Below are 16061 nucleotides of genomic sequence, written 5' to 3'. Positions count from 1 at the left end.
GACAGAGAGCTCCCACACCATTGGTTTGTGCCATGACCCAGGAAGTAGGTGACATGTTGATCATTACTGAAGCCTGAATCCATCCACAGTGGGCAAAATTACAAAACACGCTGGGCCATCACCATCCGACTGCACATCTCCTTCAGTGCGCATCTGCTAGAGTTTGTGCTAGCCAAAGACAACCAGAAAGTCTATCCTGTTATGGGAGGACCACATGGCCAGGAAGATAACCCTGAGTTTTTGCCAAAAAGCCAATGACATTTACAGAAATCACAGGAGGGAGCCTCTTGGCTAGCACATGCCCCTCCTGGTTCTCCAAACACCAGTCCCCAACTAAGCTCCAGTCCTCCCTAGCAGAAGACCATGAGTGGAGCTTCAAGCGTGGCTCGTGTACAGAGGCTTGCCTAGTATGCTCTAGTCCCTGGAGCTACAAACTACAAAGGGGCGGGGGGGGGGGGAGAGAGAGAGAGAGAGAGAGAGAGAGAGAGATACAGAGACAGAGACAGAGACAGAGACATTGTCTTGAATTGAGTCTAACCCAGAAGTGGGAGGAATCAGTCCAGTCAACCGGTTAGATCATTGTCATGTTATCTTTGTCGATTGTCATCAATACTGCATATAACCCTAACAACACTGGTGTTCTGGGGTGTGTGTGTGTGTGTGTGTGTGTGTGTGTGTGTGTGTGTGTGTGTGTTTTCTGCTGAGGGGTTAAGGAAATATGTAAACTGTTAGCATCCATCGAAGGGATATTTCTGACTGGTAGGGATATTTCTGACTAGTGTGCCTGCATTTTCTTTCCTTTCCTTCCTTCCTCCTTTTCTTGTGACCCACAGAAAGAGTTGGTTGAGTCGCTGTCAATTCAGGGTTACTCTGACACGGAGGCCCCCTTTCCCTTGCCTCTTTGAAATACACTAGTGTGCTTGCTCCCAGCAGGGCACAAAGCCCCGACATTAATTGATGAGGACAGGAAACTCCGCCGCAGTAATCTCGACTCCGAGACGTTGACCCCGGCCCCGGGACTGGGAATTCTGAAATGTCATCTCCGCAGCTGTAGTTATGTTTGCTTTATGTCACACTGACCTGTCGTGTTTACGATTTTTAACAACTGTCTGGGAAAAAAAAAAAGGCAAGTGACATCTGTTGAGAGTTTAATTGTGAGTGTAAAAAAATCATTAAAGGACCAGTCAAGAGATCAGTTTTCATACTGTTTAAACACCACAGCGGCCATTAGGCACTGGGACTCTGGCGACAGGACTGATTTAGTCTCCGACTCGCAGCGCTGGGCGCTGCGGGAGAGGACCGGGTGATTTAAATAAAACCGGAGAGCGAGGCGAGAAGGGGAAGTAGAGGAGGGAGGAGGTGCAAGAAGCAGGAGGGGGGCATCTCAGTTTGCTGCGAGAAGTGTCGCTCCGGGAGTGAGGCTGTGAAAGCATTCCCAGCTCTCCCTGCTCTCGGCTACGCGTCGAGGAGATCGCTCGGGCGCTCGGCTCTTAGAGCCGCGACTTTGCGCTCCGCTCAGCCGCCACTTTTGTTCCCCGAGCCGGGTCGCCGGGCCGAACGCAATGCGCACGCGCGGGCGGGGCGGGGCGGGCGGCGGGTTCCCGGCACCGCCCCCTGCCGCCCCGGCCCGCTCCATCCGGGCACTGCCGAATTAGCATCGTGCCGAGGCACAACTTTACCGCGGCCCCAGCGAGATCCAGGCGCGCGCGCCGGAGGAAATATAGTCCCTGCCGGCGGTCAGCTGGCGCGGGCGGCGCCAGGGCGCGCGCTGGGGGGCTGCGCGGGGCTCCCGGCGCCGGGGGGCCATGCGCCGGGCGGCGCAGGCAGCCCGGGCACCCGGCGCAACTTAGCGGCAGCCGGAAGAGTTGGGCGCCAGCTCGCCTTTCTTCCCTCTCGTCAGCCTCCTTTCCTATCGGCGCTGCAGGAGGGGACTCGTGTCTCTCAGTGCCCGGGACGCCGGATCCGAGTTCTCCCGGTCTGGTTCCCGCCGAGCCGCACAACTTCCTGCGAGCTCCGGCCAAAGTGAGCTCAAAGTGCTGCCCAAGTTGCGGCGATGGAGCTGCAAAGCCGGTCCGAGGCGCTCGCAGTGGAACTCGCGCGCCACCAGGTAGGTGGTCCGGGAACCTGGGCTGGGGAGCAGTAGTGGTCCGGGCAGTGGAAGCTGGAGGGACCCAAGCCCCATATCTAACTCTTGGTCTCAGAGGTGCTGGAAACAGGCCCCTTCCCGGAGCATGTCCCGGGGCTGGGATGTAACCCTTGGGTCTCCCTCTCCCTCTCGCTCCCGTGCGATCCAGCACTGTTTGCAGATTCAGGGTTCGTGGGACCCCAGCGTGGCGTCTTCTCTGCGGTTGCCCGGTTTGCACAACTCGGGCACCCGGAAAGGGGACCCTCCTAGAGCTTCCCAGGGAACAGGATGCATGGACAGGCCCGTTCCTAGCCTCCTGCTCCGGGCCCAACCCGGCACCTACCCTCGCTGTTAGCAAAAGTAGTTTGGTGATTGTGAGTCGGGCGAGAGGCGGCCGGTGCCCGAGCGGTATTGCGGCGTGCGCGTGTGTGTGTGTTGGGGAGATTAGGACGCGACTTGAATATTTATGAGCTTTGCTCGACACGGACTCGCCGTGTTTACTTGGCTCTTTGTTCGTCCCCCCTCCCCCGGCACACACTCTTACACTCACTCGCACCCGCACCCCGGCCTGCAAACTTGCACGGCTCGGGGCGCGCCGCCGGGTGGCCTCGGCCCCCGCCCCGCCCCGGGAGCTGCCCCAATGAGGCGGCAGCCACAGGTAAGCTGCTCCGCGCGACATTGCACGGTGGCCCGAGTGAGGGAAGCGGCCCTGGAAAGTTGGGGCGCGCTTCGGTTGGCCTGGTCCGCCAGGCATTGGGTGGTGGGGATGCGGGGCTCGGGGCTCGCCTGCCACCCACTCCCCGGGGCGGCCAGGCTGAGCCGGTTCCTCTGTGTCTCCGTAGAACGGCGACCTCAAGAAGCAGCTCCACGAAAGGCAGCCACGGATCGCAGCGCTCAGCGACAAACAAGTAAGGAGGGGGCTTATCCCCCACAGGGAACCAGGGTCCAGGGAGGGTCGCCGGGCACTTTGGCAGCACCCTAAAAAGTGCCCGTGCGGTCGCCGCACGCTCCGACTCCCGTGGGGTTATGGCAGCAGTCCTCAAAGTTGCCATCCTCCCTTTCTTGATAGAAAGAGCTGTTTGTGGTGGCTGAGGGGAGCGTGAGCGCGAGGCTCCGGCGGCCGGCCAAAGATCTGCGCCGTACCTCCGAGGCGCCGGCTGCCCGGCGTCCATCTTGAGCGGTGGACATGTTTTGGGAACGTGGACATTCCCCGGCCTCGGCATTCCCTGATCCCTGCTGCGGTGGGAGGGGGACACAAGGGGGCGGTAATTCGGGCCTGCACCCCAAACTCCTTGAAGCCATTTCCGCGTGGTACTGCCGATCAGGTTTGGTGACCCTTCTAGCTTGCCCCTTCCCGGCTATCCCGCCGGCCTCACTTTTTATTCTCGGAATCTGACGCCAGCTCCCGGGGAACAAAAGAAAGGCGCCCCCGGGACCCCCAGTTCTGCCCTAACTTGAGTGCCTATGCCTAGAAGGGGATGTGGGGACCCGCGAGGACCTCCAGCCATGGGGGTGCGCGCCCGCCGCCCCCACGGTGAAGAAAAGTTGTCCATTGTGAGTTAGTTGCGCTGAGCTCAGCGCTCCGGGTTTCAGCACCACGAACAGATGCCGCCGCCGGAGCCCGGCCGGCTGCGCGCCCCCGAGCCCCTCCCCCTCTGCGCGCGCCCCCTCCCCTGCGCGCCGCCGGCCGAGAACTTTGAGCTGTACAGCCAATGGTGCACCCGGGTCTCCGAGGCGGCGGGCGGGGGCGCGCCCCTCCCTCCCCCCGCGCGCTGCCCGGGCCCAGGCATAGCTCTCGCTTCCTTCGGAATGTCGCCGCCGGTCCCGGACTAGGGAAGCCGGAGGACCCCCGGCCCGGCCGACTTCCCCCTCCTCCAGCCCACGGGGTCCCTCCTCCCCAGCGGCCCGGAGCTCGCAGTTGTCCGGGAGGATGCTTCGGCTCGCAGGCCGGTGCTCCAAGCCGAGTCTTTAAAGTTGCAAAGTGGTGGGAGGGAGAGCGCAAGAGCATAGGGACCGCGGGCTGGACCGTAGGCTGGGGAGTCAAGCATTTGCCCCTTTCTGTCGGAGCCCGCCCCCCCCCCCCGCCCCAAACCCCCGGGCTGCGCGCCCCCGTCCGCGAGTGGAAGCTTCCATTCCCGCCGGAGGGGGGCCTGCGCGCGGCCCCGGCGAAGTCGGGGAGTTCGCGGGGGGAGGGGACCCAGGCCCGGCATTACCATTTTGATTGCTTCGATGCCATTTTTTGGAGGGGGAGGGGTTGGAAGACCCTTTTCCGCAGAGCACAAAGATGTTTAATCACTGTGTAGAATCAAACCAGATACTTAAGAAAAAAAAATCTAACAAATCTGGAACAGTGTGATGGCCTGGGTAAAACGCGAAGTTGTGGAGTCTTAGGCTCGGAGTAGAAGATTTAAAAGGAAAAAAACAGTGCTAGGTGCCTCTCTTCGCAACAATGTCTCTTTATGTGTGCTCTTCGTGCCGGTAGTTTCACTATCTGGAGTAGGTCTTTCCGAGCTTCTGTGTGATCGTTTCTTCTGGATTGTGGCAACTATTTAGGGCTTTAAATTTTTTATGATAGTAAATGAGTAACTATTTATCCCGTATGCCGGAATTTTGATGAGGCTACAAAGGAAATCTTTGAAAATCCTGTTTGAAGGTAGAGGCTGCCGCTGGGGGGGGGGGGGGAAGGAGCCCTCCTACCCCCAGGACGCCTTTGCCTTTAAATTTGAACTCGGGAGTATTGCCTGCAAAGGAACAGTGCCTCCATCTTTTTGTGTCGAGTGCTTTAAAAGAAAGAAAGGAAGCCAGAAAACTTTTGTTCTCTGGCCTTTTAAAAATGTTTCTCGTTTAGATGCCTAAAAATAACGTTTGGTAGGCAGCCAGGGTTTGGCCTGGCCATCGGAACTTGTGTTTGTAAAGGCAAGTCTGCTTTTTTGTTTCTCTTTGTGGCCTTTATATAACAAGGGCTCATAAAAGAGGGAGAGGAGGGGGCCCCCCCGAGGCTGGGTTCAGCATGCTAATAGAGTTTCCTGCTTCTCCCACGCTGGCTGCAAGGGGCTCTCCGAGTTCACCTATGCAATGAGCTGGTGGATTTAACTGCCTGTGCTTCCTGGGGGACTTCCGGTGGTGATTGGCAGTTTGGCTGGGGCTGGGTGGATTTACAAGGCCCGAGGTGACTAGCCCAAAACTTGCCGTGGAGAAAGTTGCAGTCCAGGAGTGAGGGCAAAACATTTTATAAGTCAAGTGTAGTATAGTGTATATTTTAATTCGAGGAACAATTTAAAGGTACAATCTCTCTATAGTTATTTTGGGAGGAAATTGTAGCCTTTCCACCCCTGGAGATGGTTTCCTGTGTTGGCCCTTGGAATATGAAATAAAAAGGTTTCAGTTTCAATTAAAAGTTCACAGACAAGTGATGAAACTATATATAGAGTACAGTTGGTTAACTTCCTCTGTTAGATACACAGTAGCAGTAGGGTAACTCTACAGTTTGTTAACTTCTTGTTAGATACACAGTAGCAGTAGGGTAACTCCAGCAAACAGTGCCCTCCCTGCAATTGCCCTTGGCACTGGGATATTTTGTTTTACTTTCCAGTTACTTTGAGAAATAGAGACATATTCAGAGGACTCCTAAAAGTGGCTTGGTCAGAGGGAGAGAAATTCTGTGTACAGTTTTCCTCCCATCATTGGGGGTGGGGTGGGGGAGTGTCTTGTGGTTGAATACAAGTTCCTGGTACACACACTGTGTTTTGCAAGGGGAGTTCTTATCCCCCCTGCCCCCAAAAGAAGGGAGGTGTAAAGGTGGGATGGTGACCCCAAATAACAGGCAGCCTGCCAGGCAGGCTTTGGACCTGAAGTAGGACGGACGTAAGCCACGCAGTGTGAAGCCTCTATTAGCTGCCTCAGTGGTTTTACTCTGAGAATTTGCAACACATGCTGAGATGCAGTAACATTTTAATCTGCATTGTCAAGCAAGAAGCACTTTGTGTAAATAGGCAAGTCATAAATGCCGGAGCCTCTTCCCCTCCTTTGGAGTTCTGCACAGCCTTCAAAGCTCATCACAACCTCACCTGGCCTGCCCTGCAATCCAAAGTGAGTTGAGTGAACAGAGGCTCGGTCTGAACTGCTGCTGAAGCTCTTGTGGCATGGCCAGGGAGACCCTGAAGGTGACCCTGGAGTCTGGGACACTACCTGATGTATCGATTTTATGGACTCTGGATTCTGAGGGACTGTCCTCAAGTGTGGCAGTAAAAATTGGTTATTTTGAAAGGGATTATGTATCAGGTGTTGACAAGCATTGAATCATGTCTTCAGATACCAGAGAGCACAACACCGGAATCTGTGTGCTTGTTCGTTCTGAGTGCACTCTCCCCAAGACTGTCTGCTGAAAGGCTCTTTCGTTTTCTGAGGTTTTTTTTTTTTTGCTCTAGAAAAGTAAACTTCAGTCTTCTTCCCGTGTTAACAGAATGGTTACACAATAAAGAGAAGGCACAGGTGAGAAAGGCTCTGTGTTTTACTTTGCAAGAAACTGCTTGGGGCAAATGCTTTCGAGTGGGAAAGTTTCTCCAACTTTCCACCACCCTGGACCTGCTCAGTGCTGTCCTCTCCTGGAAGATTTCAAAAGCCCTTTCTGCTTGTGTGTCTTGGAGACACAACTCCCTCATCCCAATCACCCACAGGGACTCTGATGATTTTCCTGCATCACAGGCCTCGGGTTATGACTACCATCCATTTGAGGGCATTCATCACCTGGAAGCTAGCTCTGCCTTCTTCCTGGCCCTGAACCACTTGTGCTTTCTGGGCCTGTATGCAAATACAGCTGTAACGATGCATGTTTTATATTTGAATAACCTGTGAGTGGAAAGAATACACTTTGCTTAACTGTTTACCTGTTGATGGACATGTGACTGTGTTGTATCTTTTAGCAGGAACCTGTCCAGCTCTTCCTATTATGTTACTCATCATTCCTGACTTCCATAACTTGGGCTATGATCACTCTGGGCCTTGCGACCTTCAGGGGTCTGGTTTTGTTCCTGAATAGAACCCTCGGGTGCCCCCTGCCGTTCATCCTCTAACGGGGTAGTTCATTCCAACTTTTGCACTTGGCAGAAGACATTTTGGCTGCTCCTTAGCAATTTTCCTGTACCTTAAGCACATCTCTGCCTTTGAGAAGGTCTGGCTGTCCTCTGCCTGCTGACTTCATCTTGCATGGCTTTCTTTGTTAGGTCGTAAGCTCCTCTAGAGGGAGGGAGCACTTTCCTGTGTTTGTTCTCAGGGTAGGGAGGGAATAGGGATTAGTAGAGATGAGCTGATGCTTCCGGGGACCAAAAGGTAGATCTTAGAAATGGGTGGACCGAGAAAGGAGGGACACCCACTCCCTGGGTGTAGATGGCTGAGTTTCTAAGGAACTTCAGGAAGGTGCTGTAAGGTCATGGTGTGAGTTTGAAGCTAAGCAACCTGGCTGTGTCCTCAGAGCTCAGATGTGGCCAGGTGGGGTTGGTGGCCTGAGTAAACATTGCAAGTGAGAGGTAGGCTTCCTGGCAGTTAAACCCCAGGGAGGAGTGGAGTTACAGGTGGTTGTGAGCTGCTCGACATGGGGGCTGAAATCTGAGCCCAGGCCCTTTGGAAGATCAGCAAGTGTCCTTAATTGCTGAGTCAGCTCTACAAACCCCAGCCGGCTCCGTGTGTTGTATGTGCATGACGCATGTGTGCAAATGCCTGTCGAACCCAGACGGAGACCTGATATCCGAAGCTGGAATCACGGGAAATGTGGATGCCTAGGTGAACCCAGGTCCATCAGAAAGAGCAGCAAACACTCCCAATTGCTGAGCCAGCTCTCCAGCCCCATGGATCTTTGAGACCAGGAAAATAATTGTCATTCTCATGCTCTGAAGTGGCACTTCAGGGATAAAGGAGAATTTCTACCTTTAATATTTTTTTTTGAGATAAGATCTAACTATGTAGCCCTGGCTGACCTCAAACTTTGAACCTCCCTGAACAACCCCCCATCCCACCCCCACCCCGACTCCCCAGGCAGTTTAAAGTTCACCTTCTAGCTCTTAGTTCCCATCCTGCCTTAGGGGCCCTACCAGTGTGAGCCCTGGGTGGGTATATGCACAAACAGACTGACAGACAGACACACATACACACAGTGTAGGTGAATGCCTTTCTCTGACACTGTGAATACATCTGTTCCTATTCCTCATGGGCCTCTGCTGGAAACACTCCAATTAATCCCGCAGGTATGTAAAGGCTCCTGTCCAGTGCTTGGGTTGTGGAGGGCTTCTCTGTGGTCTCTACTGATGGACCACAGAAGGTAGGCGTGTCTACTCTTTCCCCAAGGCACAGTGAAGGTTTGAGTCAAGACAGTTCTTGGCAGCTGAAGAAGCAGTAAGCAGTCCCTGGGTTGAGGGGCAGCTCCTAGGTGGGAATTTGCACTGGCAGAGAAGGTGGAGACAGTGCACACGTGGCCTTGTGGTACTGCCTGTGCCTAAAGAGGCTGTCACAGGGCCGCTGAGCAAACACCTTCCTACCTGATTCTCGGGTTGTTTGAGTCTTGGATCAGGCTGGGCTGGCCAGTCTTCTCCACTGAGAGAATAAGAGAAGGGAGACTTCCTAAGGTCAGATGATAAGGTCTCTCAGAGAATGGAATCGTCCATTCTGTTTGCCTCATCAGCATCCTCTCTGGGGGAAAGTTCAGCATTGTTGGGTATGGCAAGATGTACAGAACCTTACCTCACTCTCCAAATTCTTAGGTGCTGCCAGGCCACCTTGGGTAAGCCATTATGCACTTTTGCATTTGTTTGCCTCCTATAATTTGGGCAGGGCTGAGACATCCCTCCCAAACCAGGCCTTCTGGGTGTGAGACAGTGAGACAGTGGTTGGGAAAGTTTCACGGAAGCCCCAAAGTCAAGGGAAACTTTGAGTGAGTGGCATTACTGCTTTTAGGTTTGTGCTTGGACAAGCCTCCTGAAGAAACCCAAAATTCCCAGTGGGTCTACACACTGTTCAGGAAGTATGCTGTAACTGTTTCTGTGGGAGTTGGCACTCATCACCCCTGGGGCCAGTTGATGATGGTGACTGCTGATGGTGGCATCCTTTTCAACTGGTCCAGAGAGTTCACTTTGATATTTTGCCTCTCAAAGAATCTGCTGTCACAACCGTGCCCTTGATTTCAATTAGGCCTGAATTTTCTCAATGAGATGACGCTGATAATAACTTTGGTAATCCCTGGATGCCTCATTAGAGCTCCTGGCTATGAGCTTCACCCTGTGATGGAGCAGGTTCTCCGTCTGATGCCTTTGTCTCTTTGGGCTCTCTGTCTTTTTATTTCACTTGTGCATGAGAGCTGGTGTTCTGCTTGGAAGTGTTAGCACTGGTTCTCAGGTCTTGTCCTTGGCAGTGGAGGCTCCTATCACCTGTGGGGAGGACTCCAGAGGCCTCCTAGGGTATGTGCTGGCCCATCTGGCTCTCCCCTACAGAAAGACTTCTCAGAAAGCTCTCACTGGCCTTTAAGAGGCCAGGAACAAAGGTCTGTGTCACAGGTTTTCAAACTGAGTAGACCCGAGCTTTAATTCATTTCCAGTCTTGGAGTCCTAGTCTTTCCCAGTCAGTGTTCCCCACTTTGGAGGCTTGAGTCCTTCAACAAGAAAGGGGGGAAGCAACAGCTTGCTGCCAGATAAGACCATAGAGCACAGGGCAAGTGGATCGTAAAGTGGTTTTACAGAGGCAGCAGCTGGTTAAATGTGATGTTGCAGAAGCTCGGGATTTGGCATCTTTATTTTTCCTGGCGTTGCCGATCTACACTGTGCCTTTGGACACCTGCATCTCAGAGCCCCTTCTGCCTCCCATTCCTCATTGCTCATCCCCTGCTGGCCCTCTGAGGAAGGACTGCTGGTAATTTTAGTTTTACTCGGGAGTAGGCTAAGCCACGGGGGTGGAGTGAGTGGAATGTGGAGGTCCCACAGTTAGTAAGTGGAGATGCTCTCGGTGCTGGCTACATGGGGTGATAGGTGGTGGTGGTGGTGGTGGTGGTGGTGGTGGTGGTGGTGGTGGTGGTGGTGGTGGTGGTGGTGGTTTGTGTGTTTGTGCATGAGAGAGAGATGAGTCTGCAGAGAAATTCAGGTCAGAGCAAGTGGAGATCATGGATTGGGTATAGTTTCCCACCAGTCAGAGACTATTCTGGTGGCTGTAGTAGGACTTTTCCACAGATATAGAAAGTCCTAAAACTTTCAAGGGGGTCTGGGCAGATTCTCCCCGTTGTCTCCCTGTTCTGCCTAGTCCCAGATTGGGAACATGTGGCAGGTTGGGTCAGGAGGCCTAGTGAGTGGGACTAGAGTGCACAGACGCTGGACCCATTGCTGAGCCCCTGCATCTGCCTGCCACCAACACCCAACTCTGTGTTGAGCCTCTCTCTTCAGAGCTTGGGTCTTTCTCTTTGATGACAGCTGACATCCTGTTCTGCTTTAAGGTGGACTGATTCTTCTGATTTCGAAATAGTCTCTGTTCTCTAAGGAGACAAGTGTACTTTCTTAAGAATGCTTTCCTGGTGAGTATCACTGTGGGATAGTGTCTCCAAAGTAGGAGAAGCTGCTTCTGCAGCTTCTTTCTGGCAGCTTCCTTCTGGTTCCTTCTGATGGTCACTGACAGGCGTCCCTGGCTCTCAGCTGGACTGCACTTCTGGGGGACGGGGCTTGGCCCTTGTCCTCTTAATGACAAGGAAATGATGTATTCACAGGGAATTTTTTCCTAGGGCAGGGCATCCAGGAAGAAGTCAAACCCTCCGTCTGAGGAAGCAGCTGGCTTTGGTCTTGAGTCCAAAAATTGGGTGGGGTCTCAACAATTCGTGAGGGCTGGTGTCCTATGTGTTAGGCCTGATGCCCAACCTGTAGCAGTTGAGTGGAGAAGCCGTTCTCACTGTTTCTATATCAACATAATTGCAAGGGACAGAACACAGACACAGATGTGTTTTTCAGGTGGAACAGAAACCTCAGAGTTGCTCTTTCTTTCTTTCTTTCTTTCTTTCTTTCTTTCTTCCTTCCTTCCTTCCTTCCTTCCTTTCTTTCTTTCTTTCTTTTCTTTCCTTCCTTCCTTCCTCCCCCCCCCCCCCTCTCTTTCTTTCTTTCGAGACAGTCTTACTATGTAGCCCCGGCTGAGATGGAACTCAATGTGTAGACTACCTTGACCTTGAATTTAGTGATCTTCCGGCCTCTGCCTCCTGAGTGCTGGAGATTAAAGGGTGAGCCACTGTGCCCTCTGGCAGTTTAGAGATGCTCTAAGTCTTTAGACTCCTGTGAACACAGCTGGGATTGGGTGCTAGACTTGAGAGTTGGCAGACGAAGACGCTTCTCAGCAGCCCCCAGAACTGGGCAGTGAGTTATGGTCGCACATAGCAGAAGTGTAGACCAAGGGGATCTGTCGGAGGACACATCCTCTCACAGAAGAGAGAGTGAGGCCATGAGTAGAACGGGCCTGGGGACTGTGTCTAGTGAGCAGAACTATCTGGAAGGTTTAATCTTCACCCACCATGGTGTGACCAAAGGAAAGAGAGTCCTATAATTGTTTCTCTTAGAAGCGGCCTCTCCCAGGGACTGCTGCTTTCAGAGATTGGGTCCCGACACACTGTGACTCTAAAGTGATTCTTAGATGGCAGCGGACTTCTGGGCTGCACAAGGAAGGATGGGCAGCGTGGGCAGAGCCGCTGTGTTGTGTTCTAGAGTTGTGTGCGAAGCCTGTTGGCTTAGATTAGTAGCAGGGCTTTAGAGGAAGGCTGGGCGCCTTAGCTCCCGTACCCACCCTGTGTATACTCCTCGCTGCATTTGGGGTCTCCATTTGGGGACAGAGGTCTACAGTGGGCCCTTGACAGAGGTAAACCCCCTAAATAGAGGTGCTAGACATGGATAACTAGTGAGACCACTGGGGGACATAATGCCTGCTCTCTGATCCCTTAACGGGTATAACAGAGTCTTAGGAGGTGGCGGTGGTTGGGCTGAGGTGGCTTTGCCTACAGGTGCCAGCGAACTGTCACTGAGACAAGCTGCAGGCAGCCTTCTGCCCCCAGGAGAGGGAGAGGGCAGGGATGGAATAGGGAAGTAAGAAGGGAGGAAGTGGGGGGTGATCTCATGTCATTCAAGCAGACAATCTACACGTACAAACAAACGTCAGAGTCATTAAAACACACATCAGAGAGCCCGGTGCAGAACTGTGAGATACAGCTCACCAAGAGGAACTGATCCCTGCGATCGTGAAGTGTTGCATACCTGGATTTAATGATACTGCTTGGTGGTGACATGTATGCCAGGGCAGATTGCTAGGTGACAATTCCATCTGCTCATGCTGCACTCCCACCTCCGCAAGTCTGTTCTGGCTCAGGAAGAAGAGGACATGCTAGACACTGGTGTGGTCTTGGTGTGAGGTCGTCATAGCTGCAGGCATAATGGCAAAGGTGGAAACTTTGAAAGGTGTGCAGAGAGCCACCCGTAGCTGGTTTCTTAAAGCCAAGGTTGGGACTCCCAAGTGGCCCAGAGTGTTGAGCACTGGGGACTGGCAGGACACTAGGGTGACAGAGCTCTCCACATCTTATGCCCCTTTTGTATATTCTCTGGTGTGTCCCTTCGTGACCGTTGTCACCTTTGTATATGTGTGTGTCCGTGGCACATGTTCATACGGGAAGGTTGCAGTAGCTATGGCAGAACACACTGTGACATTTAGCTTGTGCGGGACAGTGGTGGGTCAACATGGTGCCAGGACAAGGACAGGTAGTGCTGGCAGCTTCAGGCAGGTACAAACACAGTAAGTGACATGCGGCAATTATGGGGTGGCAGGTACTCTGGCCATGTACAGCAGGGCCAGGAATATGGGATACATAATGTGGGCAGGTCAGAGGTTGTCACCAAGAAGGTGACATTGGAACCAAGGCCTGCAGTAGTAGTGGGGACAGGCTACTCTCTCACACTCCTTGGTGGAAGAGTGACTTGCCTCCTTAAGGTCTAGTGTTTGCATTAGGGACCTGTGTGGCCAGAGGACAAGTGGGTATGGAGAAGAGAGCTAAGGCGGGGTTGGTTGTTTCTCTGCTGTCCTGGCTCCCCTTCCCCATTTAAATCAGCTTCTAGGCTCAGTTCTGCTGGGGTCAGGTTTGGCACCATTTAGAGAAGAGCTTCTGGGGAACTTGTGCTGCCAGGCTACTACTCCACCTGAGGGAGACAAGGCCATGACTGCCAACTCAGGCCGAGGCTAGGTGCTTCTCCCTAACATGGAGATTCTGGGTTCAGAAATGCTAAGGACTTCAAGGTTCTCTGAGGGCCAGCGGCAGCCCGGGTGCCCAGAGTTCAGATGATAGGGTAGACCTCAGCGTGGTCCAGTGCTCCTGAGACCTGGCCTAACATACCATGCTCTGTGAGTGCACAATGAAGCCTCCTGATTTGTGGATCAGTGCAGAGGATGCAGGCTTCCAAACACTCCTGGCCAGGGGTGACATCCCTGAGTGCTGACTGGCAGGCTCCTCCCTCATCCAGAGCAGGGGCAGGCGGCCACGTGCTCTCTCAGACAAGGTCTAGTTTCTTCCTCTGGGTCAACTCTCTGATTGCTCCACTGGGCTGGCTCATAGCCTTGAAGTGGCTTCCCTCCCTCACCTCTTGTTCCCTGTCAGCATTGCATGGTGGTTACTTCAGAGAACATGAGGGCTGACCTACTGAGACTCTGCAACTGTGAGACTCTTAAGATGTCGGGAGGCTGTGAGGTGACTGAGCTTCCCAGGTGTAACTATTCTGTCGTCCTGGTGTGAGAGAGATTCCACGAGGTGAACACAGCTGAACGTAGCATAACCAGAGAGATTATATAACCACAGAGTCATTGAGGCTCCTCAAGGGTGTTTGTCATTTAGATCAGTGAGGGAGGCTCTTAAAGTAAAACAGACCTGCAGCTCTACCCCAACACTGAGGTCAGCATAGCCAAGTTATTTTATTAATGCATTCTGCTGAGTGGACGTGAATGGGCGGCGTGGCCTCTTCTACCGTGGATCTAATTATAAACACAGGGGACAACACCAAATAAGCCGCCTTGGAAGGAGGAAGAGTCTGGCGGCCCGGGTTAAAGCGGCCTTTAATGAACTTCCTTGGTACTTGTATCTTAGCAACACATTTTATTACATCCCACTGCGGCTGGACTTGCGTAGTAATTTATCCCCCCCCCTTCGTGCCCCAGCCCTAGTGACTCAAGAGAAGAATGTGTGTGTACCCCTCCCTTGCTTTCCCAGGGCTGTGTTTGCCTCTTTTAGGCTTTGTTTAATCAATAGAAAAGATAAACATGCTCGTCTAGTCCCGGGACTCTCTGGCCTGGGGTTGCTACACAGAGGGACGGTGTCCCAAGCTTTCGAGGTGTTCAGCCTATGCCCAGCTAGGGTCCCACAAGTGGTGCTTACTGCCTTGTGGATTCTCTTATGCTTCTCGGGATGGAGTAATTTGTTTGTTTGTTTGTTTAATCTGCGATTCGGTCTTGCGATCGCTGTAATTCAGAGATGCCAGTGGAAGTGAGAGTGTGAGCCACTCCCATTTCAGCAGCCGCCGCGGTTCCTGCTAGATAGAGCCTGAAGAGAAGCTTCTAGGATATGGGCTGGACTGGGGCTTCCCACATCTCAAGTTACCATCCTCTGTGCTGTAACTGTCCATCAGCTATGTGTTTCCTGGGGCCACTGTATCATGAGTACTGTTTGGGGCTTAACGCAACAGTGAATTAGCTAGTGGGTCTGGACGCCGGAAGTCTGAAATTAGTGTATCTGCAGAACCGAGTTTCCTCAGTGGCTCCAGGGAAGGAGCCTCCCCTCCTGTCCCAGCTTCAGGCCCAAGTGTTCTTTGGCGTGTGGACACTTGACCTCTAGCCTCTGGCTGCATCTTCCCAGTCTCTGTTACTGCTTTGGTGGTCTCTGTCATTTCTCTCTTTCCTGTGGTTTATGCTTTTGTTTTTGAGACAGGGTATCATGTAAGCTGTGTTGGGGACTCAGTGTTTCTGGGGCTTTGAGCATGTTAAGCAAGCTCTCCATGTATGAGTGGGGCCATGGCCACAGCCTGTTGCTCCCCCCACATTTATAAGTTTGTTCCATTGTGCCTTGTTGTCTGAGGATATTAGTCTTTTAGGTTTAAGGGCCGCTCTGTCCTGGAATGACTTCACAGTTGGGTCAAAGGCCCTGTTTCCAGTTAAGGTCACAGGTCAAGGTTCCTGGTAGATGTGAACCATGGGTCTCATCTGAGCTGGGGTTACAGCACCTGGGGGTTACAGGTTAGGCATGCCCCCCTGTTAGAAGAAGAGATACCATGCTTGCACTGACTACACTCTGGCTTCCCCATAATTGTGTGTTTTCACAGGGAGAGCTGAGGTGGACTGGCCGCTGAGCTTCCTCCATGGTGGGTGCGATAAGGGGCTGATTTTCCAAACCCATTGCTTGGTAGTGAGTATTTGAATCAGGAGCGGGGAATTTGGCACCTGGAGAAGCAGCCATGAGAACCAGGTTGCTGATAGTGACGGTATGAAGGTCGGTGGAGAATGGACCTTCTGCTTGACCAAGAGGTTTTTTTTTTTTTTTAGTCAGTTTCTGGATCTGTAATGTTGTGGGGGAGCTCTGAGAGCGGTACAGAGTTTCAGAGGTGTGGAGAACCTATTGGTGATGGGGCTGAAGGAGCCTGGTAAGCAGCCTGAGTGGGGCTGAGAGGCTCCACAAAACCATCTTGATCCCTCCAGTTTCTGCCACATTGTCACTTGCCTTGCCTCTCCTGTGAGCAGTGTTTGTCACATCCAGCTGTCCGGAACATGAAGGGGCTGAGAGCACTGAATTGGGTATGGACGGAACTTGTGGGGGAGGGCATTTATCCTTTATGGTCATGCTAAGGGGTCAGTTCATGCCGTGTAGCCATGCCTCTCAGTGGGGGCTGTCCCTGCAAGTGTCCAG

At 53.0% G+C, this 16061-nt stretch overlaps 1 protein-coding gene across 4 annotated transcripts in view; it reads left to right on the top strand.

Moving 5' to 3' along the window:
• The first annotated feature begins 1642 nt into the window (after positions 1–1642).
• Positions 1643–16061, top strand: part of Phf21b (PHD finger protein 21B) — a 70465-nt gene continuing 56046 nt past the window's right edge. For 2 of the 4 annotated variants that reach the window (XR_015623932.1, XM_087556586.1), the window contains exons 1-2: positions 2637–2783; positions 2968–3033. Coding sequence is in view for 2 of the 4 variants with exons in the window: in XM_087556586.1 (XP_087412712.1) it covers positions 2766–2783; positions 2968–3033 (84 nt within the window). In the remaining 2 variants the exon portion in view is untranslated. Of the gene's footprint in view, positions 2108–2636; positions 2784–2967; positions 3034–16061 lie in introns of those variants that run through there. The other 2 variants (XR_015623933.1, NM_001130680.1) reach the window with 2 other exon arrangements.

Source organism: Rattus norvegicus, chromosome 7, assembly GCF_021556685.1.
Source record: "Rattus norvegicus strain SHRSP/BbbUtx chromosome 7, alternate assembly SHRSP_T2T, whole genome shotgun sequence".
Classification (NCBI taxonomy): domain Eukaryota; kingdom Metazoa; phylum Chordata; class Mammalia; order Rodentia; family Muridae; genus Rattus; species Rattus norvegicus.
This window is presented reverse-complemented; position numbering and strand designations above follow the sequence as displayed.